This window comes from Dendrobates tinctorius, unplaced genomic scaffold, assembly GCF_039654945.1.
Source record: "Dendrobates tinctorius isolate UK_male_01 unplaced genomic scaffold, ASM3965494v1 ptg000077l, whole genome shotgun sequence".
NCBI classification, from domain to species: Eukaryota; Metazoa; Chordata; class Amphibia; order Anura; family Dendrobatidae; genus Dendrobates; species Dendrobates tinctorius.
In genome coordinates, this window is record NW_027361745.1 from 2,649,626 (window position 1) to 2,677,140 (window position 27,515).

Here is a 27,515-nt window from a genome sequence, read left to right on the forward strand (position 1 = left end):
AGAGCGCAGTCGCACGAGCACTCAATCTGCAGCTTTCAGTGTTGCACATGAGGTGTCCCACTATCGAACAGCTAGTGGTAAGCGTCAGCAGGCTGTGTTAAAGATGATGTCTTTGGGCAACAACAGACACACCGCGGAGGTACTGGCCGACTACTTGCTGCGACAAACTGAGTCATGGCTGGGCAGTCTACATCTTGAGCCAGACAAGGTAGTCAGTGATAACGGCCGTAATTTTGTGGCAGCCAGAGGCCTTGGAAAACTCACACACATACCTTGCCTGGCTCATACTTTGAACCTGGTGGTGCAGTGCTTCCTTAATAATTATCCGGAGTTAATATCCCCGCTCCATAAGGTGCAAACACTGTGCTCGCACATCCGTCACTCGGCCGTACACTCCAGTCGTATGCAGAAGCTGCAGCGATTGCTCCACCTCCCCAATCACCGCCTAATTATAGACAAGGTGGAACTCCACCCTGCACATGGTTGAGAGGCTGTGCGAACAGAGGCAGGCTGTAATTCATTTGTGGGAGGATACACAGTCAGGCGGTTTGCCAGCAGACATGGAATTGTTGGGTGTGCAGTGGTCAAAGTTGAAAGACCTCTGTAAAGTCCTTCAGTGTTTTGAGGAATGCACACGGCTGGTAAGAGCAGATGATGCCATCATTATCATGAGCATCCCACTTATGCATCTGCTTATGCAAAGTTTGACGCACATTAAGGAACAGGCAAAGTCGCTCATCTCTACTCAGCAGTGATATTTGTCTTGGAACTCTGCCATGCAGCCATATTTGCCCAGTCTCTTTCTTATGGTGGAGTTATGAACACTGACCTTAACTGAGTCGAGTGAGGCCTGCAGTTCTTTAAATATTGGGTCTTTTGTGATATCTTTGATGAATTGTCACTGTGCTTTTGGGGTAAATTTGGTCGGCCGGCCACTCTTGGGAAGATTTATACCTGTTTTTTCAGTTTGTGGATAATGGCTCTCATTGTGGTTCGCTGGAGTCCCAAAGCTTGAGAAATTGCTTTATAACCTTTTCTAGCTCAATAGATCTCAATTACTTTGTTTCTCATTTGTCTGGCTTTTGAGGAGCATTTGGTCTACTTCACTTCCTCAGGCAGGTCCTATTTAAACGACTTCTTGATTAAGAAAATGTCTGGCAGTAGTCAGGCCTGGGTGTGGCTAAGGAATGTGAAAGCAGCTTACTTTCCCAAAGATGTGATAGGCCACAGATAAATTATGCGTTAAGGAAGGGGGAACACTTTTTCACACAGGGCCCTGTAGGTTTGGATTTCTTTTCCATTAATAAAAAAGACCTTAATTTTAAAACTGCATTCTGTGATTACTTGTGTTATCGTTGTCTAATATTTACATTTGTTTGGTGATCTGAAACATTTCAGTGTGACAAACATGCAAAAGAATAGGAAATCAGGAAGGGGGCAAACACTTTTTCACACAACTGTACATATAGAAAACAGATTGTGGCACCAATATGAAATATAGGTGTGGTGTGTATCATTCTCCAATTAAAGCAACACTCCAGCATTTTTTATGGCAGCGCTGGAGTGCTGCTACTAATCTAAGCTCCCTGCCCCTAGTATTATACACACCACCCCCCACATTCATCTGCACCACACTATCACAGGTAGATGTAAAAATAAGAAATTGAAGGAATATACCATAAACCAGGACCTGCTAGAAGACCGTGTATTGGCGCGGTGATTATGGAGGTAAAATGTAACTAGTAATACAGATGTGCAACAATCACTGTCTGCGCTGCGCACACGCTCTGAATTAGACAGTCACAGTCAGTCCGTTACTGCCATCTCCTATCTCAGGAATGGGAAAGTCTTCACTGATCTCCAGTGTTACCTTAGAGATGAGAACTTTAAAGGGAATCTGTCACCCCATTTTCGGCCTATGAGCTGCAGCCACCGCCATCAGGGGCTGATCTACAGCATTCTGTAATGCATTCTGTAGTGCTGTAGATAATCCCCCGATGTGACCTGAAAGAGAAGAAAAACGAGTTAGATTACAATCACCTGGGGGCGCGGTCCGGTTCCTTCGGTGTCGCAGTCCAGTCCCGCGTCTCTCATCTTCTAGCGATGACAAACTCCTTCTTACTTCTGCCGTGGCTCCTGCGCAGTCGTACTTTATCTGCCCTATTGAGTCATAAAGATGATATCCCAGTGTAATATTGGGCAAAATGTCAAGATTCTTGTTTTTTTATTTTCAATGGCAAGAAGAAAGTACTGCAGTGCGCAGGCGCCGGGAAAGGTCAGAGAGGTCCGGCGCCTGCAGTACTTTACTCTGCCCTCAATAGGGCAGTGTAGTGCGCCTGCGCAGGAGCCGTGGCAGAAGTAAGAAAGAGGACATCATCGTATGAAGATGGGAGGCGGCGGACTGGATCGCGACACTCATCGGGCCGGACGCCCGGGTGAGTATAATCTAACTCTTTTTTCTTATCTTTCAGGTTACATCGGGGGCTTATCTACAGCATTACAGAATGCATTACAGAATGCTGTAGATCAGCCCCTGATGGCGGTGGCTGCAGCTTATAGGCCGAAAATGGGGTGACAGATCCCCTTTAATAAACTCTGATCAGTGCTGGAAGAGAAAGAAGTGGCCTCCTTGGATTAGATATCTTACAAAGCCGCTTATTTTCACATCTACTATTGATTGAGGAAATAAAAATTACAACAAAGGTTACGCTTTATGTTTGACGTGAGAAAGTGTTTAAAAGTTCACAGGAAAGGAATACTTTTGCAAAGCACTGTGTATATATATATATATATATATATATATAAAAAATTATCTTTTTATAGGGGCAGCTTTCTGGGAAAATTATCTTATCTGATTTTTCTTTTTGCCATTGAAAATATCAACAAGAATCCTGACATTTTGCCCAATATTACTCTGGGATATCATCTTTATGACTCGTGCTCTAATGGACGACCGGCAGCACGACATGTGTTACATTTTCTGTCTGGCCCGGGTGGGATAATACCGAATTACTCTTCTATGGGCCGTGGTCGGCTGGTTGGTGTCGTTGGTGATCAGTCCTCAGCTCCCACTATGGCAGCAGCACAAATCCTTGGATTATACGGATACCCTCAGGTACTGGACACTCTCTGCATTTCTTTAGTACAAGTGTTGTAATATGATTGAATAATTATTCTCTAATAATATCTGTAATATCTGTGATAAATCAGTAATCTTAGTAAGCACAGCACACCTTCTACACACATCATCTCATGTTCTGTGGAGTCACTAGAGAAAGGAAAGATTCCCCATGTAAAGTTATCTGCTACATATGGAAACACCAATATTGGTTCTTTATTCATCCAGTATATAAAGGAGAAAGTGATTGAAATAAGCAAACATGAAAATAATGATTTTATTTATATGGCACCAATAAAATTCACAGCTCTTTATAATTCAGTGGTGCATGTACAAATAATATCAGACATTACAGAGTGTGGAGACTGGAGATGAGCGAATAGAGGAGGAGGAAGGAGGAGGAGGAGCGCCGAGAGATGGCTGCTCTGGCATGAGGCTCCTGAGTGTCATGATCCCAGTGCAGGTTTTTGAGCTGCACACCGGGGGTTAATGTCTGGAGCTCAGTGCAGGTTTTGACCTGCACACTTGGGGTTAATGATTGTGGCCTCTTTCTGGTTCTGGGAGAGCTTCTTAAACCCCTGGGTAGCTTCAATCCCTGCCAGTTATACTTTTGCCTTTGGCCTAGTGTGCTGACCCCCGTGTGCCTGTTTGTTGCTATAGCTTGTTTATATGGTTCTGACCTGGCTCTGTTTCCCGTTGTGAGTTTGCCTGTTGATTTTGTACTGCGTTATTATCTGTGTATGACTCATGGCCTGTGACCTGACCACTCTCTGCTCACCCCTCTTGTACCTTGCAGCTATCTGTGTATGACTCATTGCCTGTGACCTGACTACTCTCTGCTCGCCCTCTTGTACCTTGCAGCTATCTCTGTGTGTGACTCATTGGCTACGTCCTGACTATTCTCACTGTCTATGCCCCTTGGTAACTTTGTCTCACAGTTACTCTGCTAGGAATTGTCTTGCAGCTCCTAGCTCTGTGGAGTTTAGGCCACGCCTCTAGCAGTCACGTGCTTCAGGTCCTGCGGCTCTGAAGTACGCATCTATTTGGTTGCTGCCCGCTCCACAGGTAGCTTTGAGCACGCTTTTGCTTTACTCAGGACCCGCACACTGGCTCAGTGAGCAAGTTCAGTGCGGTGTCTTTGACATTATAACTGGCCTACAATTTTTTTTTCTCTCTCCTCACTTCTGCAGCATGGACCCAATGTGTGCTTTATCTGAGCAGGTGAAAAGCTTGACTCAGTCACTGCAGAAGCTTAGTTTGGAACACCAAGCTCTGGCCCAGTCCCAACGGCGGGTTGAGGACTCAGTTCAGGGGGTACTTTCCGCAGGCTTCCAGCAGGTGTTGAATAGAGATGTCATTTTAGTCCCACCTGAATCCCCGGTTAAATTGCCAGATATATTTTTTGGTAACACGGATGATTTCAGTGCATTTAAGGAGGGCTGTAAAATTTTTTTTTCTTTGAGACCCCGCTCCTCTGGGGATGAGAAACAGAGGGTGGGGGTAGTGATGTCCCTGCTTAGGGGGTCCCCACAAGCCTGGGCATTCTCGCTTTCCTCTTCTGCCCCTGAGAGAATGTCTGTGGTTGCATTTTTTGAAGCCTTAGGGCTTATTTATGATGAGCCTGATAGAGTGCGGTTGGCTGAGGACAAAGTGATGAGTGTCTGTCAGGGGGAGCACTCGGCCAAAAGGTTCTGTACTGAATTCAGACGTTGGGCAGCGGAGATTTCCTGGAGTGATGCCGCCCTTCGGGGGCTGTTCCACAGAGGCCTGTGTGAACGTCTGAAGGATGCTTTGGCACTTCATTCTCCGCCTGACTCCCTGGATCCTGGAGGATGCCATGGTCCAAGCGGTTCGCATGGATCGCAGGCTGCGGGCTAGAGGCATTATGCAACGGGAAACGCCCTTATTCTTCAGTGGAGATGAGACCCAGACTCTTCCTATGGCTATGGAGGTGAGTGCTGTCACCTGTGAGGGAAAGGAAAGAAGACGCCGCCGGGAAAAGCAGTTGTGTTTCTATTGTGGGAAATCTGGACATTGGAAGAACGACTGCTCCTCCTGTCCGTCATCCTCCAAGATGGCGGGAAACGACTAGGTCTGGGTAGTAATCGAGGAGGCTACCCAGACCTTCAGGTACAATTTTCCTCATGTGCAAAAATGGTGCTGCAGGTGGAACTGGAACTTGGTTATGGTCCTGTTGAGACTACTGCTTTTATTGACTGCAGTTCGGCTGTGAACCTGATTGATACCAAGGTTATGACTCTTAATAAGATAGGGACAGTCAGGCTTCATGATTCTGTTAAACTTGTGGCAATTGACTCATCTCCTCTTACCCAAGACGGTATCTGTTGCAGGTCTGAACTTTTTTCTCTAAAAGTGGGTTCCACTCATGTGGAGAAACTAAGTTGTCTGGTGCTAGATAACTTGACTGCAGGACTGGTACTGGGGATGCCTTGGCTTCAACGCCATAATCCTACCATTGATTGGGTTACAGGGGAAATGCTGTAGATATAGTATATCTTGACTTCAGCAAAGCATTTGACAAAGTCTCTCATACAATCCTTATTGAAAAAATGACTAAGTATGGAATGGACAAGGCAACTGTTAGGTGGATTCATAACTGGCTTAGTGATCGGACCCAAAGAGTGGTCATAAATGGCTGCACATCCAGTTGGAAGAATGTCTCAAGTGGGGTACCACAGGGCTCTGTCCTGGGCCCTGTATTGTTCAACATCTTTATCAACGATTTAGATGAAGGAATTGAGGGTAAACTGATTAAATTTGCTGATGACACAAAGCTAGGAGGGATAGCTAATACTAGAGAAGAGAGAGAGAGGATTCAAAAAGATTTAAATAAACTGGAGAAGTGGGCAGCAACTAACAGAATGGTTTTTAATAGGGAGAAATGCAAAGTACTACATCTGGGCAATAAAAATGAAAAAAGCATATATAGAATGGGAGGAATAGGGCTAAGTGACAGCACATGTGAAAAAGACTTGGGTATACTAATAGATCACAGACTGAATATGAGTCAACAGTGTGATGCAGCAGCAAAAAAGGCAAATGCAATTCTAGGATGTATTAACAGAAGCATACAGTCTAGATCACGTGAAGTCATTATTTCCCTCTACTCCTCTTTGGTCAGACCTCATCTGGAATATTGTGTCCAGTTTTGGGCACCACATTTTAAAAAATATATCAACAAACTGGAGCAAGTTCAGAAGAGAGCGACCAGAATGGTGACCGGTCTGCAAACCCTGTCTTATGAGGAAAGGTTGCAGGATTTGGGAATGTTTAGTTTGCAGAAGAGAAGTCTGAGAGGAGACTTAATAGCTGTCTACAAATATCTAAAGGGCTGTCACATTGTAGAAGGATCAACTTTATTCTCATTTGCACAAGGAAAGACTAGAAGCAATGGGATAAAACTGAATGGAAGGAGACACAGATTAGATATTAGAAAAAACTTTTTGACAGTTAGAGTGATCAATGAGTGGAACAGGCTGCCACGAGAAGTGGTGAGTTCTCCTTCAATGGAAGTCTTCAAACATAGGCTGGACAGACATCTGACTGGGATGATTTAGTGAATCCTGCTTTGAGCAGGGGGTTGGACCAGATGGCCCAGGAGGTCCCTTCCAACTCTACGATTCTATGATTCTATGATTCTAAATCACTCAATGGGGATGCAATAATAAATGTGGTAACCGGGGACATCTTGTTAACGCTGTTAAATCCGTGTCTGTGTCGTCTGTCGATCTGGAAGGTATTCCGGAGTACCTGAAAGATTTCGAAGACGTTTTTTCCGAAAGTGAGGCTGAGGCGCTGCCACCACATAGACCCTATGATTGTGCCATTGATTTAGTACCCGGAGCCAAGTTAACTAAGGCTCGATTGTTCAATTTGTCTGGGCCTGAGCGCCAAGCCATGAAGGAGTACATAGCTGAGAGTCTCCGCAAAGGGCATATCAGGACTTCTGTGTCACCTGTGGCAGCAGGGTTCTTCTTTGTGAAGAAAAAAGATGGTGGTTTGCGGCCGTGCCTCGACTTTCGGGAACTGAACAAGATAACGGTTAGGAACTCTTACCCGCTTCCCCTCATCCCAGACTTATGTAACCAGTTAGCTGGGGCCCAATGGTTCTCCAAGTTAGATCTGCGGGGGGCCTACAATCTGATAAGGGTTCGGGAAGGGGACGAGTGGAAAACGGCATTCCTCACATCAGAGGGACTCTTTGAGAACCTGGTAATGCCATTTGGGTTAACTAATGCACCCGCTATTTTCCAAAATTTCATCAATGTTGTGTTTTCTGATCTGATAGGCCGTTTTGTTATTATTTATTTGGATGATATTTTGGTGTATTCCCCGGACAGTCAATCTCACTTGCAACATCTAAAGACAGTTCTCCAGAGACTTAGGGAGAACCAATTGTTCGCCAAATTGGAAAAATGTTCATTTTTTTGTACAGGAGCTGTCTTTTTTGGGGTTGATTGTGTCCTGTGAGGGGTTTCGTATGGATTCTAAGAAGGTGCTGGCGATCGCTGACTGGGTTCAGCCTCGAGATCTCAAGGGGCTCCAGCGCTTCTTAGGATTTGCGAACTATTACCGGAGATTCATTAAAGGTTTCTCACAAGTGGTTAAACCACTCACGGATCTTACCCAGAAGGGAGCTGATGTAAAAAATTGGTCTGTACTCGCTAAGGAATCCTTCTCAGCGATTAAGAAATGTTTTATGTCTGCCCCGATGTTGGTGCAACCTGATCCGTCCAAACCATTCATTGTGGAGGTGGATGCTTCTGAAGGGGGGGGTGGGGGCTGTGCTGTCCCAGGGTCCGGCCACCCTTACCAATCTCAAACCCTGTGCCTTCTCCAAGAAGTTCTCTTCAGCTGAGAAAAACTATGATGTAGGCAATAGAGAACTTCTTGCGGTCAAGCTGGCGTTTGAGGAATGGAGGCACTTTTTGGATGGGGCGGCTCACCCTATCACGGTTGTCATGGATCACAAAAATTTGGCATACCTTGAATCTGCTAAGAGGCTTACTCCTAGACAGGCCCGTTGGTCACTTTTTTTTCACGATTTCAGTTCTCAATTACTTTTCGACCGGGGTCCAAAAATGTTAAAGCGGATGCCCTGTCCAGAAGTTTTGATCCAGTGTCTCCCCCTGAGCCGTCCTCCATTCTTCCCCCAGGGGTGGTAGTGGCGGGGGTCTCAACTGAGTTGGAACAAGAAATCCTAAGGGCTCAGGCCCTAGCTCCGGCAACCAGGCCAAGTGATAAACTGTTTGTTACAGATTCATTGCGGCCTAGACTTCTGCAGGAGTTTCATGATTCTAGGCTGAGTGCTCATCCGGGTATCACGGCCACTAGAGAGGCAGTAGCCAGGGGTTTTTGGTGGCCTTCATTAAGGTCCGATGTCAAGGAATTTGTTTCTGCTTGTGGCATGTGTGCCCGTTCCAAAAGCTCGCATAACCGACCGGCTGGGGAACTCAGACCTTTACCGGTTCCTGATAGGCCATGGATTCATCTTTCCATGGATTTTATTACTGGCCTTCCGCCTTCCAGGGGCAATACCGTGATCTGGGTGGTGGTGGATAGGTTTTCTAAACAGGCCCATTTCATTCCCTTGGCAGCATTACCTTCAGCAGAAACATTGTCAAGGTTGTTTGTGCAGCATGTGGTCCGATTGCATGGGGTACCCCTGAATGTTGTGTCTGACAGAGGTGTGCAGTTTGTGGCCAAATTTTGGAGGGCGTTCTGTATGAAATTGGGCATCTCACTCTCCTTCTCGTCAGCATATCACCCGGAGAGCAATGGTCAGACAGAACGCAACAATCAATCCCTGGAACAAATTCTCAGGTGTCTGACCTCCGCCAGACAGGAGGATTGGTGTGATGCGTTACCGTTGGCTGAATTCGCTTTTAACAACCGGGTGAGTCAGTCCACCAACATGTCCCCCATTCCTGATTAACTATAGCTTTAATCTGCATTTTGGGGAGTTTTCTCGGGTGGATTCCGGTTGTCCAGGAGCAGAGGGGTCCGTTCAACGGTTAAAAAACCTCTGGGCTGAAGTCCGGCATAATATCTCTCGGGCCCAGGGGAGATACAAATATTTTGCAGACAAAAAGAGAGCCTCGGGAGACATGTTTCAGGTGGGAGAGAAGGTTTGGCTCTCCACGCGTAACATCAACTTAAAGGTACCAGCGGTTAAGTTGGGACCAAAGTTCATTGGTCCGTATGAGATTATGGAGATAGTCAATCCTGTGGCATATAGGTTGCGTCTCCCCGCCTCCTTAAAAATATCTAATGTGTTCCATAAGTCTCTGTTGAAACCAGCAGGATCTGTCAAAGAGAACTCTGAGACTGTTGTTCCTCCAGTGCTGGTGGAGGGTCAATTGGAGCATGAGGTCGGATATATTGTGGACTCTCGGCGGGTGCGCCGCTCTTTGCAGTACCTGGTCCACTGGAAGGGATATGGACCAGAAGAGCGCTCATGGGTCCCTGCTCGCTCGGTACATGCGGATCGCCTGGTTCAGGCGTTCCATGCCAAGTACCCGGGGAAGCCTGGGGGTCCAGAGGCCCCCCGTTGACATAACATAAACGCCGGAGCCTGTTACGCTCACAGAGCCCGGTAAGGGGAGTGCTAGTGTAAAGACACAGGACTCTGCTCCAAGGGCACATGGTTAGAGTCCCTCTAGTCGAACTAGCGTTCAGCACTGCAACTGCGATGCCTGGGCAAAGTGACTAGCGATACCGCTCCAACAGCATGCAGCGCTGCCCTGACAGATGCCACTAACCAGCCTAAGCTAGAGCTGGAAAGAGCACTATCTGCGCAAGGTGCCGCACTGACGGATGCTGCTGTATAAGCGGTACAGTGGTGCCTTGTGTAGAATGGCACACACTGGCGCTAACATGTGAGAGGAGCTGGGAGCACTGCGGCGCTAGGCAGTGCCACTACTCGACACTGACTCTACACCTTGACCCTATAAACAAGAACAACCAGAGGGAGGGAGTCTTAATGAGTCAATCATCGGTTCACAAGCATCCATCATCACACACACAACTAGCCATCTGAGTCTAAACTAGTGCATGACCAAGCAGCCATGCAAGTCTTTTATAGTGGTGACCATCTGGGACCTTCCCTGTGGTCCAATCGGAACAGGCACGGGACCTGAGCATGTGACCCCTGAACTCTAAAGAGAGGTTGAGCCTCGGGCATGCTCAGTGGAGTGAAAGAGGGACTTAGTCCCAGGAGCTGCTCGCCGCTGGCTAGTGCAGGCTGCTACAGCTGATTCAGGGATGGCAGCAGCAACCAACCTGACAGCACTAGCTTGAGCAAGGTGCTGGGATCGACCTCTTTGCTAAGCAGTCTCCTCTGTGGCCGGGAGTGAATGAGAGACCACAGAAGGCATGGCTCAGGATTTATCCTGTGCAGTGGGAGATACCCAATTCCTTAAACAGGTACAGGGTAGACGGGCAGACCTAGGGGAACATGGCAACATGCAAGGCAAACTAAAAACGTTGCTCAGACCCCTCCATATTGAATGGGAAGCCTTAAACATAAGGTGTCACCCAGTTATTTTGAGGATGAGTGGGATCGAGGTATGTTTGAATATGGTGAAGAAGATACCAATTGTTAGTGACAGGTTGAAGAAGTGGGTTAGGCTTGGCATGAAGACTATGGTAAGGTTTGCAATGAGGTGGGACACTATTGGGACAAGGTGTTGAGGCTAAGTCTTCAACTGAGATTAGAGGAGAAGGAGGAGGAGCTGATAGAAGTAGGGCAAATTGTAAGGCACTGAATAGCTGTTTAGAGTTGTGAGACAGGTATGAGAAGTCGGTTTGTTTTGCTGCAATGAGCAATTGTGCAGCATTTTTACAATTTCTGTTACTGGAGGGGGTACTCCACTCCCTTTCTTTGACATTCGCACAATGGTTAACTTTGTATATGAGGGCCAGAAAGAACATGTGCTCCAGTAGATGGAAAACGATGCATCAAGTAGGTTGTGCTCCTCTTCCTTCACCTTAACATCTCACACACTACAGTCCCCAGAGGTGGCACCCCAGTTACCCTTGCTTTCCCCCATGTTACAACTCTCCAATCAACCAACTGACTGTTGGGAACCACAGATGGCTGAGTCTGCAGATCTGTTTACACATTCTATGCCATGGGCCTCGGAAGTGTTTTCCAAAGCTTCTTAAAGTCAAGAGAAGGAAATCATCTGCAATGATGCCTAAATTAAGTAGGGTCAAAGCAGAATCAAAACCCTCATCAACAGATGTTAGACCCGGGGCGTGGAGGCGATTCTGACGAAACGCAGATACTTGAGGCACTCGCAGACTGTACTGTGCTGTCAGGGTAGGAAGAGGAGACTCTCAGTGCGAGAAGTGGGTGAACAGAGAGGATGCCAATGAGGTAATAGGTAGTGTTGAGCATTCCGATACTGCAAATATCGGGTATCGGCCGATATTCGCTGTATCGGAATTCCGATACCGAGTACTTATATTTTTTCAATATCGGATACCAGAATCGGAAGTCCCCATAATGCAATGAGCCACTGTTGTAGCTGTGATTGGCTGCTGAAATGATGTCATCATGATGCGTGGTCTGTGCGCATCATGATGCGCGGTCTGTGCCGACTGTGGGGGGCCTGTACCGACTGCGGGGGGCCTGTACGGGCCTGCTGGGGGCCTGAGCCCGCTGTCGGGGGTCTGTACGGGCCTGCCGGGGGCTTGTGCCAGCTGCCGGGGGTCTGTACGGGCCTGCCGGGGGCTTGTGCCGGCTGTCGGGGGTCTGTATGGGCCTGCCGGAGGCCTGTGCCAGCTGCCGGAGGTCTGTACGGGCCTGGCGGGGGCTTGTGCTAGCTGCCGGGGGTCTGTACGGGCCTGCCGGGTGCCTGTGCCGGCTGCTGGGGGTCTGTGCGGGCCTACTGGGCGTCTTGTGTGTGTGCAGGCATCATCCGATGGGACTACAAGTCCCACCGGGCGATGCCTGCTACAATGACAGTGATTGACACATTAGCCAATGATGGGACAGTAGTAGACCCATCATCCGGCTAATGTGTTGAATGTAAAACAATATATATATATATATATATATATATATATATATAAATATATACACACATACTACATATATACTACATGCATACTGCATACATGCTACATACATACAACATGCTACAGACATACAGTACATACTACATACATACTACATATATACTACATGCATACTGCATACATGCTACATACATACAACATGCTACAGACATACAGTACATACTACATACATACTACATATATACTACATTCATACTACATTCATACAACATACATACATACTATATACATACTACATACATACTACATATACACTACATACATACTACATACATACAACATGCTACAGACATACAGTACATACTACATACATACTACATTCATACAACATACATACATACAACATACATACATACTACATACATACAACATACATACAACACATTCATACAATACATACATAGACATGCAGTACATATAACATAGAGTACATACTCACCATCACTTGTCACATTGTTCCCCGAAGCGAGTGTCATCTATGAAAAAATATGAAAATAACAAACAAGCCATATACTCCCTGATCCGCAGAAATCCACGTGTCCCACGCCGTTTTCCCATGGAGAACAGCAGCATCAGCTGATGCGACTGCTCTCTACGGGGCTCCAGGAATCCAATGACGGGAGGTAGGTCTCACTTTATGGCAAAAGCTGCGTTGGAACTTTTTCATATATTCGTATATATGTATGTAGTATGTTTGTTGTATGAATGTAGTATATATGTAGCATGAATGTAGTATGTATGTTTTATGTATGTAGTATGCATGTAGTATGTATGTATGTATGTATGTTGTATGAATGTAGTATATATGTAGTATGTATATATATATATATATTTTTTTTTTACATTCAACACATTAGCCGCATGATGGGACTACTACTGTCCCATCATTGGCTATTGTGTCAATCACTGTCATTGTAGCAGGCATCGCCCGATGGGACTTGTAGCCCCATCGGACGATGCCTGCACACACACAAGATCCCCAGCAGGCCCGTACAGACCCCCGGCAGCCGCAAAAGCCCCCGGCAGGCCCGTACAGACCCCCGCCAGCCGGCACAAGCCCCTGGCAGGCCCATACAGACCCCTGGCAGCCGGCACAAGCTCCCGGCAGGCCCGTACAGACCCCCGGCAGCCGGCACAAGCCCCCGGCAGGCCCATGCAGACCCCCGGCAGCCGGCACAAGCCCCCGGCAGGCCCGTACAGACCCCCGGCAGGCCCGCACAGACCCCGCACACACAGACACACACATTGTCCTCCCATGCACCGACCACACTCTTCCCCCCTCCCAAACTGGATGTGCAAGTAAAGAAAGGGGTTTTTTTCATTCCGATATTTCTGTCCCATTGACTAGCATGGGACTTCCGGTATCGGAATCGGTGATACCCGATATTTTTTGTATCGGGCCAATCCAATCCGATCCGATATTTCTCTATATCGGATGGTATCGCTCAACACTAGTAATAGGTTAAAATTGATGTAAACCCAGAAGCATGCAGCTGAGTATCTCAGCAGAGTAGGAGGAAGACGAGGAGACTATTGCTGCTTCCCATAGACACAGAGTCATGCAACCAAGACATGCAATGCATACTCAGCCCTACCTCTGTCATTGACCAGCAGCATTCGTGGGTCTGCAGTTGCCTAGCTTAGGTGTTTTTTTCAGACTGTCACAAATGACACAAATCAAGTAACCTGCCAACTTTGCCCACTTTGCTAAAAATGACAAAATAAGATAAAAAAAAAATGCAATAATTTGACTACTGGCAGATGCGCAATCAAAATTTGTTAATCTGTGAATCTCACTGTGTTAAAATGCAGACGAGCATGCCTCGCCGACCACCAACCACCCCATCAACCGCATCTTCTGATTCTTCCTCCTCCCTCACCGTAGGCAAGTGTTGTCACACAGATCTCCGGCTTGTTTATCTGCTACAGTTGTGGTGAGAGAGCCTGTCAGCTGATATGGAAGTGGACATGTCCGCTGCTTTTGACTGATTTTAGATACTAAGCACAATCCAACTTTCTCAATCCACCATAATAACTCCACCTGCACATCTCTCACAGTCCAGCAGCTTGTCGTGTCCACCATACTCCACCCTGTGTCAGCACAGCAGCCAGCCCTCGTTTGTGCAGTTGTGGTCAAGTAAAAGATTGCTTCCTCCTACACATGGCAAAGTTAAGAGCTTGAACTTTGCCATCTCCAATCTACTATTAATAATAACCTTTATTTATATAGCAGTAATATATTCCGCATAGCTTTACAAGTCAGCAGTTCATATAAAACAGTCAAAAGATACAAGGTTTACGATAATCAAACAATTAACCCCTCCACGGATGGTTTGCATGTTAATGACTGGGCCAATTTTTACAATTCTGACCACTGTCCCTTTATGAGGAAATAACTCTGGAACGCTTCCATGGATCCCGGTGAATCTGACATTTTTTTTTCATGAAATATTCTACTACTTGATGATTGTAAAATTTCTTTGATATGATTTGCGTTTATTTGTGAAAAAAAGGAAATTTGGTGAAAATGTTGGACATTTCGCAATTTTCAAAATTTGAATTTTCATACCCTTAAGGCTATGTGCACACGTATGCAGAAAATTTCTGCATAAAAACAGGACTCCTTCCCAGAAAATGCGCGTGTTTTTCCACACGTTTTTACCGTGATTTTTGTGCGTTTTTTGCCACGATTATTTCCGCGCGTCCCCAGACACATAGAAAATTGCCAGAAATGCGGAATTTACAGCGAAATTAATGAGCATGCTGCGTTTTTACTGCACAGCGTTTTTTTGCGGTAAAAAACGCGTCAATATGCACAAAAGATGCAAAATACATTAAAATGAATGGGAAGCTTCTTTTAAGTGTTTTTGAGCTGATTTTTTGATAAATCTGCAGGAAAAACACGAAAAAACGCTGTGTGTGAACACAGCCTAAATCACAGAGACATGTCACTAAATACTTAATAAGTAACATTTCCCACATGTCTAATTTACATCAGCACAATTTTGAAACCAAATATTTTTTATTAGGAAGTTACAAGGGTTAAAAGTTAAAAAGCGATTTCTCATTTTTACAAAACCATTTTTTTAGGGGCCACATCACATTTGAAGTCATTTTGAGGGCTCTATATGATAGAAAATACCCAAAAGTGACACCAATATATAAACTACACCACTCATGGTGCTTGAAACCATATTTGGGAAGTTGATTAACCCTTCTGATGCTTTACAAGAAAATTTGGAATGTTTTAAAAAATGAACATTTGACTTTTTTCACAAAAAAAATATTTCAAATCCAATTTTTTTTATTTTACCAAGGACAAATTTTACACCAAATATTATTGTGCAATTTGTCCTGAGTTCGCTGAAAACCCCATATGTGCAGGTAAACCATTGTTTGGGCGCATGGCAGAGCTTGGGAGGGAAGGAACACCGTTTGAGTTTTCACCGCAAGATTGCCTGGAATTGAGAACAGATGCCATGTCGCGTTTTGAGAGCCCCTGATGTGCATAGTCAATGGAAGCCTCTCACAAGTCACAAAATTTTGGAAACTAGACCCCAAGGAACTTATCTAGATGTGTGGTTAGCACTTTGAACCCCCAAGTGCTTCTCAGATGTTTATAACGTAGAGCAATGAAAAAATCAGATTTTTTCCACAAAAATGACCTTTCACCCCTAATTTTTAATTTTTCCAAGGGTAACAGGAGAAATTGGACACCAAATGTTACTGTGCAATTTGTCCTGAGTACGCTGATACCCAATATATGGGGGTAAGCTATTGTTTGGGATCGTAGCCCAGCTTGGAAGGGAAGGAGCGACGTTTGACTTTTTCAATGCAAAATTTACTAGAATTGAGAACGGATTTCATGTTACGTTTAGAGAGCTCCTGATGTGCTTAAACAGTGGAAACCCCTATAGACCTATAGACCCCTGTTGTGAGTTCATTTTCCCCTTCGTCACTGAGGTCTGGTGAACTCCCTATTCTGGTGAGGGAAGGTAGTGAGCCTGATTATCAGGCACCTGAGCCTAATGATGATGACTGGCTGAGTGGAGTCACTGACTGGATATAAGGCTGCCGACGCCCTTTTGCCCTGCGGGTGATTTCTCTGTGGACTTCTAGGACACCAGTCTGATTCCTGCTCCTCTAAAGCTAAGTTTTCTGCTTTGCCTTTTTGCATTTGTGTTTATTTTTTTGCCTTGCTTTTCTGGATTCTGACATTCCCTGCTGGGGTGAGCTGAATCTCCTTTTGCCGGTTTCTCTGTCTTCAGAATATTCCTGAGTACTGACATAGTCTTTTTGAAGCCTAGCGTCTTCAGGGCCTTCTTCACTGTCAGTCTGTTGTCTCTTATTTTCATAGGGTTTTTCACGGATTGCAGACAGCAGCCTTCCAGTCCTTTCCTATCTAGTTAGCTTGGGCCCCGTCTTTGCTCAGTCTATCTTTCTGTCTGTGTTGTGTTCTTTCTTCTTGCTTCACCGTCATTATATGTGGGGGGCTGCCTTTTGCTTTGGGGTCTGCTCTGGGGCAGTTTAGATTTCCCTTTCTGTCTTTAGACTATCTAGTCCTCCGGCTGTGATTGAGGGGTCTAGGGCATCGTAGGAACCCCCCACGGCTACTGCTAGTTGTGTTGATAGGTTCAGGGGTCTGCAATCCGATAGCTGCCAACCTCTCTGGTTTTCTGGACTTAGCTTGCATTTTCTGTTTTTGCCTCCTGCGGTGACTCAATCATAACAGACACCCCAAGGAACTTATCTAGATGTGTGTTGAGAAAATTGATCCCTCAAGTGTTTCACTATGGTTTATAACGCCCAGCCGTGAAAATAAAAAATCTTATTTTTTCCCACAAAAATGATCTTTTAGTACCCAATTTTTATTTTTTTCAAGGATAACAGGAGAAATTTTCCCCCAAAATTTGTTGTCCAATTTGTCTTGAGTACGCTGATACCTCACATGTGGGAGAAAACTACTGTATGGGCACACTTCGGGGCTTGGAAGGGAAAAAGTGCTGTTTTGGAATGCAGACTTTGATGGAATGGTCTTGCGGGCATCATGTCTCATTTGGAGAGCCCATGATGTGCCTAAACTGTGGAAATGCCCCACCAGTGACCGCATTTTGGAAATTAGACCCCCCCAAGGAATTTACTTAGATGTGTCTTAACAGTGGTAATGCCCAACAAGTGCAACCTTTTTGAAACTAATATACTGTTTCCTGGTATGTGAATTTAGGGGTTAACTAAAGGAACCGTTAAATATGTCGGGTCATTACGGACGTGGTGATATCAAACATGTGTAATTTTATTGTTTTTTTTTAATTCAAATATTTATTTAGAGACATAATAATAAAAAATCAATTTATATTCTTTGATTTTTTTTTTAAATTTTCAATTCTTTAAAATTTTCTTTTTTACTTTTTATTAAGTTTTTTACTTAGACCAACAATGGGACAATCATTTTTTGCAGGCTAATCACTTCTATAGAATGCAGATGAATCACCATCTGCATGCTATAGAAACGGTCAGTGCTGCACTGACAGGGAGAACTTGCTGATCATGCACTGCACATGATCAGCAAGTTTAATACCTCTGGTGAGCCGGATGTCATCATGACGGCATCCACTCACCATGGAAATGATGGGGATCTCGTGTCATGCTGCGGGTTCTCTGATCCAAATGCAGAGGGGCTGTCAGACCCTGTGCCAACTCCCGGAATGCTGCGATCTTATTTGATCGCAGTATTTTGGGGGTTTAAGTATCGGGAGCGGTCAGTGACCGCACCTGGCACCTAGTGCTGATTTCAGCTATCAGAATCAGCTGACCTTTGGATGGCGATTGGCCATGTTCCCCCGTGAGCGTGGCCTATCTCTTAGACATAATGATCCATCTGATGTCAGAAAGGTGCTAAAGCTAACGTAATGATGACCCTGCCCCTCAGAGTTTACTATCAACAATGAGATGGGGTTAACACAAAGTACAGGTGATTAGTTACAATGATGGCCCAACCATCTTGATGAATTGGTGGGTAGTTAAAGGCTGCGTGAGTGTCATGATCCAGTCCGGGTTTTGGGTACTGTCTTCCTTTTTAGCCGGTCTGGTCATGCCAGGGGTTAACTGTCTCAGCCTATGTCTGGTCTCAGGTTTGCTATTTATCTCTCCTGCAGATCATGTCAGTTATAGCTTCTGCCTACAGTGTGTTTAGCTGACCCTGTGTAACTTTACTTGTCCTACCGCTAGCTTACTGAACCCGTGTCTGTTTATCCCCTCATCACTTCCTGACTCTGTGTTTCCCTTTTGTATATTGACTCCCTGCTTTTGACTTGGATGTCTTCACGGTGACCCCATAGTGCCAGATTCTGCTTGGAGAGAAATCTGATGATATCCAGTAATCTAGCTAGAATTTCTCACCACTAGTGTTGAGCTTTCCGATACCGCAAGTATCGGGTATCGGCCGATATAAGCTGCATCGGAATTCCGATACTGACTTCCGATACTTTTTTCATATCGGATACCGGAATTGGAAGTTCCCATAATGCTATCAGCCCGCTCGCTTTAATTCAGCCAATGGGATTCCTCAGAAGTGTGGGCACATCCTGTTAGGCATGTAGGCATGTTAACTATTGGCATGGCTGTGATTGGCTGCTGAAATGATGTCATGATGCACTATAAAAGCCACCGCCGCCGCCATTTCTGGTCACTCTGCTGTGAATTCAGTTAGGGACAGGCTGTTGTTGAAGACTGTGAGGGACAGTTAGAAATAGCGATTCTCAAAAAAATATTGTGCTTTACCCAGGCTACATAAACCACCACTGTAGCTTTCTTTTCCCTAGTAGCAGTGTTCACAGCTGTCTGCTAGGGCTGTGTGAGTGCAGCTCACGCTGTGGAGTGGGTCCTGCAGCCACGTCTGGTTGTAGGCCGCCCAGCGTGCCTCACTGCTGCCTCATACATATTTTTCTTTTTGAGCTGCTTATTGAAAAAAAAAAATCTATCTAGTGTGCTTCCATCCGTATCCAAATACATGGGTTTCAAACACTAGTAGTAGACAGTGGAGCCTTTCTGCAGCCTGTCAGTGCTAGTGCCCACTTAGCTGCACTGTTCACGGCTGTCTGAGAGGTCTCTGACTGTGTGTGAGTGCAGCTCACGCTGAGTAGTGTCCTGCAGCTACATCTGGTTGTAGGCTGCTCAGCGTGCGTCACTGCCTCACACATATTTTTCTTTAATTGCAGCTCATTTTTTCTTCTCCTATTAGTATGCATCCATCCATATCCATCTACATTGGTTGGTTGCAAACACTATATAGGAGTAGATAGAGGAGCCTTTTTTCTGGCTTGTGCCCTTCAGCTGCAGCCAGATTAGTATTACCCAATTTTTTTGGAGCATCATCTTTTGCATTGTAGGTTACCTGCCTGCATTGTAATAGCTCCAGAAAGTTGGTGATACTCTGACTTTCAAATCTTTGGTCACAACCTTTTAGTTTCCCCCCCCAAAAAAAAAAAAACAACAAAGTTCACCAAACACTACATTTGAAAGTTGTGTAGGCCACATTAGCTCCCATTAAAGTGTAGTCGACACACACACTTCATAAAATTAGTGTTTCTTATACCTGTAACCAGCTGTTCAGGAATAAGCACACTAAGGCCCCCCTTTGTACTTTTCTGCCTATCTTTCTCAGTCTAGCAAGATGAAGAAGGCAGGGAGTAAGGCACGTGGCCGTGGGCGTTTAGTTTCAGCAGGGAGAGAACGTGGGGATTCTGCAGGGAGAAAATGTGGGGATTATGTGACTGCTGTTGGCACCAGTGAGTCAGCATCCCCTAGTTTTAGCAGGCAACAGTCCTTTGTGCGCAGCTTTGTAGGACCTCACCGTACACCACTGCTGCGGGAGGAACAAATTGAAGCCGTTGTTGGATGGATGGCAGCTAACGCATCGACTTCAATTACTTCCACATCCTCTCAGGGCCAGAGCACCGAAGAGCAACCATCTGTCTCTTCACCACCTGCCAAAGTGCCCAAGCAGTCAGAGACCCCTGGACAGGAGCCATCACAGTCTCTACTTCTGTTCTCGAAATCTGTTGGTTTGGAAAGAGGGGGCCAGCCAAGCAGGATTCCAGAAAGTGAAGAAGTGGGAGTATGCAGTGTTGCGCAACTTCTTTGTCCCTCTGAATCTGAAGAGGCGGGTGGGCCAGTGCCTATGGTCAGCACACCTCAGTACGCATCAGATGATGACGAGACTCAGTTACCACTTTCTGGTGCATACGGTGCTGGTGAGACAACCCAGGAGAAGCAGGTGTTTGAAGAGGGGAGTGTAGATGATGAGGTCCTTGACCCATCATGGCATGAGGAACAGGAAGGTGGTGGGAGCAGCTCTGAGGAAGAGATTCCCCGAACGGCCAAAACCGGAGAGAGAGGGAGGGGGCAGACTTGGTTGCCTGTAGCCTCCACTTCTGCACCCGTTAGGAGCATTCCACTTTCAAAAGGCAAAAAGGGTGCTCCCAAGACTTGCAGTGCGTGGTCCTTTTTTGACACAGTTGCAGATGACATTTGCTTTGTCAAATGCAAGCTGTGTCATCAGAGCGTCAAAAGAGGGGAAAAATGTCAGCAACCTCAATACCACTAATATGTGGAAACATGTGCGGACCAAGCATGAGCTGGAGTTACACAGACACACTGAAGACATAGGGCAACGTACAGCACCACCTACCACCTCTTCAGCTCGTGTTGGGGCCTCTTCCTCCAGCTCACACACAGCTGGTTTGGCTTCCTCACAGGATCGCCAAGGAAGAACCTCTGGCACTGTTGTTCGGAGACCCTGTGACATTCCAGCCACAGCACCACGTTCCAAGTCATCCTCACACTCCCAGGCCACTTGGCAGCCATCGGTAGCACAGGCATGGGAGAAAAGGCAGCCATACTCGGCAAACCATCCCCAAGCACAGGCTCTGAATGCTGGCATTGCCAAACTACTGGCCCTTGAAATGTTCTCATTCAGGCTGGTGGAGACTGACACCTTCTGGGACTTCATGGCATTGGCAGTCCCACAATACACTGTGCCCAGCCACTTTTATTTCAGCAGGTGAGCCGTCCCTGCCCTGCAGAAACATGTGGAGGCAAACATAAAACATGTGCTACTAAACACCATCAGTAGCAAGGTCCACCTGACCACCGATGCGTGGACCAGTAACCATGGACAGGGACGATACCTTTCCCTCACTGCCCATTGGGTCAATGTTGTGGAGTCGGGTACAGATCTGGAGAGTGGCGCTCTACGTGTTCTGCCAACTCCACGGATTGCAGGAATCCAGTCTGTACACATTGACTCCTCCTCCTACTCCAGTTCCTCTGAAAGAGCGCAGCAGGAGCCTGTTACGACCGATATGAGCACAGCCATGGCCAAACGTCAACAGGCCGTACTGAAATTAATTTCATTGGGGAATCGAAGCCACACAGCGCAGGAGCTCTTGATTGCCATCAAGCAGGAGAGCGACGTGTGGTTTCTGCCAGCGAATCTCCAGCCGGGCTTGGTAGTGTGTGACAATGGCAGAAATCTGGTGGCAGCTCTTGGCCTTTGCAACCTCACTCACATCCCATGTCTGGCACATGTGCTCAACTTAGTCCCTCAGAAAGCTCTGCACGACCATCTGGATCTTGATGCACTGCTGCACAAGGTCCGCATACAGTGCGATCACTTGCGGCGTTCCAGCAAGATCGCGCCTTGCTGCTCTGCAGCGCCGATTACGCCTTCTGGAACATTGCATCATATGTGACCAACCCACCAGGTGGAATTCAACATTACATATGTTGGAGCGGTTGTGTGAGCAGCAGGCAGCAGTCATGGAGTACCAGCTGCATCAGGTGCAAACAAGTCGCAATGTGCACCGGTCACACTTCAGCACCACTGAGTGGGTCTCTATGAAGGACATCTGCTTCGTTTTGCGTGCCTTCAATGATTTCACGCAGATGGCGAGTGCAGATGATGCACTAGTCAGCATGACTGTCCCCTTATCTGCCTGCTTCAAAAAACACTGCAAGCACTAAGGGACGAGGTTTTGGAAGAGGTGGAGGATGAGGAGTCACAAATGCCATCTGCTTCTAGACAGTCTGCGCTACGTGCTTCCTCACAAAGGCCTAGGCAGGGGACACTTTGTGAGGAGGAGTCAATGGAGGAGGAAGACATCTCTCCACAGGAGGGAGGTACACAAAGCTCTAGTCAGTATGTACAGCGAGGGTGGGGTGATGCAGAGATCACGCCTCAAGCAGGGGACAGCGGTTCTTTGGCAGTTGGGAGTCTGCAGCACATGGTTGACTTCATGCTGCAGTGCCTGAGAAACGACCGCCGCATTGCCCACATTCTGTACACGGCTGATTATTGGGTGTACACCCTCCTAGATCCTCGCTACCGGGACAACATGCAAACCCTCATACCAACGTTGAACCGGGAGCGTAAACTGCGGGAGTACCAAGACACACTGGTGCAGGCCATCATGTTTTCCTTTCCACCCTACAGCAGTGGTGCTAGTGCTTTACAAAGCACCTCTGTGCGTCGACCCAGTGGAGGGAACTCGGCACAAAGAGGGAGCAGAGGCAGCTCCTCAGCACAAGGCAAGACCACTATGGCCCAAATGTGGCAAAGTTTTGTGTGTCCGTCACAATTGTCTACTCCATCACTGACGGCTCCAGTCAGCAGGAGGCAACATTTCCGTCAGATGGTGACAGACTACATATCTTGCCCTGTCAGTGTACTCCCAGATGGCTCTTCCCCGTTCAAGTTTTGGGTCTCTAAGCTGGATACATGGCCAGAGCTTAGCCAGTATGCATTGGAGGTGCTGGCTTGCCCTGCTGCCAGTGTATTATCGGAACACGTCTTTAGTGCCGCAGGTGGTGTACTAACAGACCGTCGCACGCAACTTTCTTCCGATAACGTCGACCGGCTTACTTTTCTGAAAATGAACAAGGTCTGGATCTCCCCAGAATTTGCCAGTCCTCTTCCCGACTAAATAATTGGTTGGCAACTGTATCTGGGTCTCCTGTTGTGTTCATGTTTCTACCACCTGTACTATAATCCCTGGGCTTCAACACAGCCAGTTGTTGCTCAGATGTGTCATCTGCACAGAGAAAAACACTAGCTCCTGTGTTACTGGGGTTCAGTAACGCCAGCTGCTCCCCTGCTGTGTGGACGGCAAAGTCTCCTGCTCCATCCACATTCAAACTACTACTGATTTTTAACCATGCTCCACTTAGGCCTCTGGCTCCACTGTCTCTAGTATTTCCCCTGGCCTCAAACCCTGCCAGTGAACATAAGGATGAGTGACCTCATGGAGATCAACATCCAACAATGCGGAGACACCATCACATGTTTCTCAACTGCGTTGAGAAACATGTGATGGTGTCTCCGCAGTGTTGGATGTTGATCTCCATGAGGTCACTCATCCTTATGTTCATAGCCTTTCACTAGGCATTGCTCCTACTAGCCAGTTTCCTACTCCACACTGATGAGGGGCAATACCCCGAAACAGCTGTCTGTGGATGGATACCATGTTTTGGCATAGGTGGTTTCCTTCATTGGAGACTGCCCTTCCCGTGGTTGTTCCTTCCCGGGGAAAGACCTGGCTAGTCATTGCTTGCGTTGAGAAACATGTGATGGTGTCTCCGCGGCTGTTGATTTACATGCTTTTGCATTTTTCCCATAAGGGATGGGGGCATTGCTCTAGATCACTGCGTTGAGAAACATGTGATGGTGTCTCCGCAGTGTTGGATGTTGATCTCCATGAGGTCACTCATCCTTATGTTCATAGCCTTTCACTAGGCATTGCTCCTACTAGCCAGTTTCCTACTCCACACTGATGAGGGGCAATACCCCGAAACAGCTGTCTGTGGATGGATACCATGTTTTGGCATAGGTGGTTTCCTTCATTGGAGACTGCCCTTCCCGTGGTTGTTCCTTCCTGGGGAAAGACCTGGCTAGTCATTGCTTGCGTTGAGAAACATGTGATGGTGTCTCCGCGGCTGTTGATTTACATGCTTTTGCATTTTTCCCATAAGGGATGGGGGCATTGCTCTAGATCACTGCGTTGAGAAACATGTGATGGTGTCTCCGCAGTGTTGGATGTTGATCTCCATGAGGTCACTCATCCTTATGTTCATAGCCTTTCACTAGGCATTGCTCCTACTAGCCAGTTTCCTACTCCACACTGATGAGGGGCAATACCCCGAAACAGCTGTCTGTGGATGGATACCATGTTTTGGCATAGGTGGTTTCCTTCATTGGAGACTGCCCTTCCCGTGGTTGTTCCTTCCCGGGGAAAGACCTGGCTAGTCATTGCTTGCGTTGAGAAACATGTGATGGTGTCTCCGCGGCTGTTGATTTTCAAACCCTGCCAGTGACAGCTCTTAAGTGGCGTCTGCATAATCCACACTTGTTCCAGTGTTACTTTGCTTCAGTCACGTCAGTTGATCCCCTGATGTGTGTCCTGCAAGGTCTCCTGCTCTGTCCACATTCCCATTACTAGTAGTGTGAATGAGGACAGAGCAGGAGACCGTGCCGGACACACATCATGGGATCAACTGATGGGACTGAGCCCAAGTAACACAGGAACAAGTTGGATTGTGCTGACGCCACTTTAGAGCTGTTACTGGCGGGGTTGGAGGCCAGGGGAAATACTAGAGACAGTGGAGCCGGAGGCCATAGTGGAGCACGGTTACAATCAGTTGTAGTTTATAACCTTTATAAAACGTGCTGCAAGTTGGCCTCATCAGCTCCATGACTCATCCTGGGCTCCAACAACGTCAGTTGCTGATCAGAAGTGCTGTCTTCACAGAGAAAAACACACTAGCTCCTGTGTTGGTGGGGTTCAGTAATGCTAGCTGTTCCCCTGCTGTGTGGACGGCAAAGTCTCCTGCTGCCTCCACATGCCAACACCATCAGGCCTCAGCCTGCTCCATGCCTCATCCTGGGCTCCAACAACATCAGTTGGTGTTCAGAAGTGCCGTCTTCACAGAGAAAAACACACTAGCTCCTGTGTTAGTGGGGTTCAGTAACGTCAGCTGTACCCCTGCTGTGTGAAAGGCAAAGTCTCCTGCTGCCTCCACATGCCAACATCATCAGGCCTCAGCCTGCTCCATGCCTCATCCTGGGCTCCAACAATGCCAGTTGGTGTTCAGAAGTGCTGTCTTCACAGAGAAAAACACACTAGCTCCTGTGTCAGTGGGGTTCAGTAATGCCAGCTGTTCCCCTGCTGTGTAGACGGCAAAGTCTCCTGCTGCCTCCACATGCAAACTACTACAGATTTGTAACTTTCGTCAACTTAGGCCTCTGGCTCCACTGTCTCTAGTATTTCCCCTGGCCAACAACCACGCCAGTTACAGCTGTGAAGTGGCGTCTGCACAATCCACACTTGTTCCTGAGTTACTGTGGCTCAGTCCCGTCAGTTGATCCCCTGATGTGTGTTCGGCAAGGTCTCTTGTTCTTTCCACATTCACATTACTAGTAGTGTGAATGAGGACTGAGCAGGAGAGCTTGCCAGACACACATCAGGGGTTCAACAGATGGGACTGAGCCACAGTTACACAGGAACAAGTGTGGATTGTGCAGACGCCACTTCACAGCTGTAACTGGCGGGGTTTTTGGCCTGGGGAAATACTAGAGATAGTGGAGCACGACGACAATCAGTAGTAGTCTACAACCTCTATAAGACCAGCTGCAAGTTCTCCTCCGCCTGCTGCATGCTTCATCCTGGGCTACAACACAGCCAGCTGTAGCCTGGAAGTGCCGTCTGCACAGATAGAAACACTCGCTCCTGTGTTAGTGGGGTTCAGTAACGCCAGCTGTTCCCCTGCTGTGTGGACGGCAATGTCTCCTGCTGCCTCCACATTCAAAAAACAGCAGGCCTCAGCCTCCTCCATGCCTCATCCTGGCCTCCAACAACGCCAGTTGGTGTTCAGAAATGCTGTCTTCACAGAGAAAAACACACTAGCTCCTGTGTTAGTGGGGTTCAGTAATGTCAGCTGTTCCCCTGCTGTGTGGACGGCAATGTCTCCTGCTGCCTCCACATTCAAAAAACAGCAGGCCTCAGCCTCCTCCATGCCTCATCCTGGTCTCCAACAACGCCAGTTGGTGTTCAGATGTGCCGTCTCCGCAGAGAAAAACACTCTAGCTCCTGTGTCAGTGGGGTTCAGTAATGCCAGCTGTTCCCCTGCTGTGTGGACGGCAATGTCTCCTGCTGCCTCCATATGCCAACACCATCAGGCCTCAGCCTGCTCCAGGCCTCATCCTGGGCTCCAACAACGTCAGTTTGTGTTCAGTAGAGTTGAGCGAAACGGGTCGAAAAATGTCAAAAGTCGCCGACTTTTGGTAAAGTCGGGTTTCATGAAACGAAACCCGACCCTAGGGTGAGGTCGTCCACGAGCTCGGCGACTTTAGCGCCAAAGTCACATTTCAAAAATTTGTTTTCCGCCCATTTTCAGCCAATCAGGATCCACGGACACTGTGGGCAACATGATGACATAGGCAGGGGTCACCACCATCTTTGAGAAGGGCATGCAAGTGATTTGCTTGCTTTGGGGGGCGTCACAGGGGGTATAAAAGGGCGTGCACGCCAACCGCCATGTTACTCATGCTGATCTCAGAATAGGGAGAGCTGCTGCTGCTGCTGATTCTGTAGGGAGAGCGTTAGGCAGGGAAGAAGACACCAAAAACTGCTTCTGCTGCTAGCGATTTTGCCTGTACAACACACCAGTCACTGTGTGTGCAGTGCAAGTGGAGGCTATATTTTGCTGGATCAGCTGTGTTGGTTATTAGGCTGCCTTATAAGGCTTCCTGATAGCTGCATTGCTGTTTTACCACTGCTCTGCAAACTGCTTTTTTAAAAGCAATCCAAATTTTTTATTTTTGTCCTGGTGAGGTACTGAGTGTGCATTTTTTCACACCATACAGCGGTGTACCCTCCTCACACAGTACCGTGTAACGGCTGTTATCACAGCAACAGTGAAGCTATCTGTGTGTGACTCTGTAAGAATAAGTCGAGGACTTGTTCCGTTCTTACAGACCTATACTCTAGGGAGATTCCTATTCTGCCCAATTCTATATACACCTTGTAGTTTGTCATACACTAGCCAATTTCTGCCTGTGACATAGCGGTGTGATATTCACTGGGCCTCACACAATCCAACAGTGTCCACAAGTGTGTTCAGAAATTCTACATCTCCCCTGTCCTATAGTGAAATTTTTCACACCTGCGACATTGAGACTGTGACATAGCGGTGTGATATTCACTGAGCCTCAGACAATCCAACAGTGTCCACAAGTGTG

General features: G+C 47.0%; 1 protein-coding gene across 1 annotated transcript in view; it reads left to right on the top strand.

The window, feature by feature from the left end:
• The window catches only part of LOC141096660 (vomeronasal type-2 receptor 26-like), a 282,139-nt gene that overhangs the window by 66,555 nt on the left and 188,069 nt on the right, over positions 1–27,515 (top strand). The window contains exon 4 of the mRNA XM_073583373.1: positions 2,824–3,115. Within this exon, the coding sequence (XP_073439474.1) occupies positions 2,824–3,115 (292 nt within the window). The remainder of the gene's footprint in view (positions 1–2,823; positions 3,116–27,515) is intronic.